Raw genomic sequence first — 1,003 nt, forward strand, 5'->3', positions numbered from 1 at the left:
TATGATACTTATCAAAACAGACACTGCCCCTATCTTGCCCCTGTCTTTACAATGCTTAGAGCCAGGTGAGCAAGACATAAAGGTAACAAAGGTTAAAACTAAACAAATAACTTTGTTAAAATATAAGTAAATATTCTACTCTAAAAGGTATTTTCTATATCTGTATGAGTAAATTTAGTCATTTATTTGCCTAAACTAGACTTTATTATTGTACACATACTCTTATCTTCTGCTGTGCTATAGTTTTATTTATTTTTTGTTTTTGTTTTTGTTTTTTTTTTTTGTTTGTTTGTTTTGTTAAGTTATTTACTTAAGCCATCTCCTGCCAAAAGCAAATGAATGGAAGATCATCATTTAGTCATCATTTGATGAAAGTAAGGGTTGAATATGGGGTCCCATACACTCTGGTCCATGCACAGAGTAGTGGCTGTGGTCCCCAGTGCCTCGGTAGTGGTTCAGTTTCTCTTTGCTTATCTTCATAGCTGGTTGGAAGCTGACTCACATGAGGGTTATAGCATAGAGTATGGTTACCATCTCCCCAGGGAAAGGGCTTGGACCTGATGCGGAGATGGGGGTAGGCGATGAACTCGGGCCTCTTGTGCTCTCCTTCATGCGACTTCAGGACGCAGTTCAGCATGCTCACTCCCGCCACGGGAAGCACGACGAAGTAGGTAACGACCTTCCACATGCGAGCTGAGCCCTCCTCGCCATGGGCGCCACTCGACATGGGCCGCGCCAGCTGTGGCCAAGAGCGAGCTAGCAGCCCCCAAACCCCAGACCTAGTAGCCGCCGCCATTTTCGAGATGGACAGCTCATGTGCTATAGTTTTAGAAATAGGAAGGTTAATGTGGAAATGTTTCTCATCCTTGGCACTATTAACATTTTGCATTGGATAATTTTTTGTTGTGGGGGGGGTGGTCCCATGCATTGTAGATGTTTGACACCATCCCTAACCTCTTTCTCCTGGATTCCGGTAACATGCCCCACAAACCCACCTCAGGGT

General features: G+C 43.8%; 1 protein-coding gene across 1 annotated transcript; it reads right to left on the minus strand.

Annotated features, from left to right (window-relative positions):
- Positions 1-361: 361 nt before the first annotated feature.
- Positions 362-796, minus strand: LOC119512785 (cytochrome c oxidase subunit 6A1, mitochondrial-like). Its single transcript, XM_037807588.1, has one exon. It carries the CDS (start codon positions 794-796, stop codon positions 362-364), a length of 435 nt encoding a protein of 144 aa, XP_037663516.1.
- Between the last annotated feature and the right edge of the window lie 207 nt (positions 797-1,003).

The sequence above is a fragment of the Choloepus didactylus genome, chromosome 17 (genome assembly GCF_015220235.1).
Source record: "Choloepus didactylus isolate mChoDid1 chromosome 17, mChoDid1.pri, whole genome shotgun sequence".
In the NCBI taxonomy this organism is placed as follows: Eukaryota; Metazoa; Chordata; class Mammalia; order Pilosa; family Megalonychidae; genus Choloepus; species Choloepus didactylus.

Excerpts from the sequence above, each read along its gene's own strand:
- LOC119512785 (XM_037807588.1), bottom strand. The coding sequence starts at position 796 with ATGGCGGCGGCTACTAGGTCTGGGGTTTGGGGGCTGCTAGCTCGCTCT.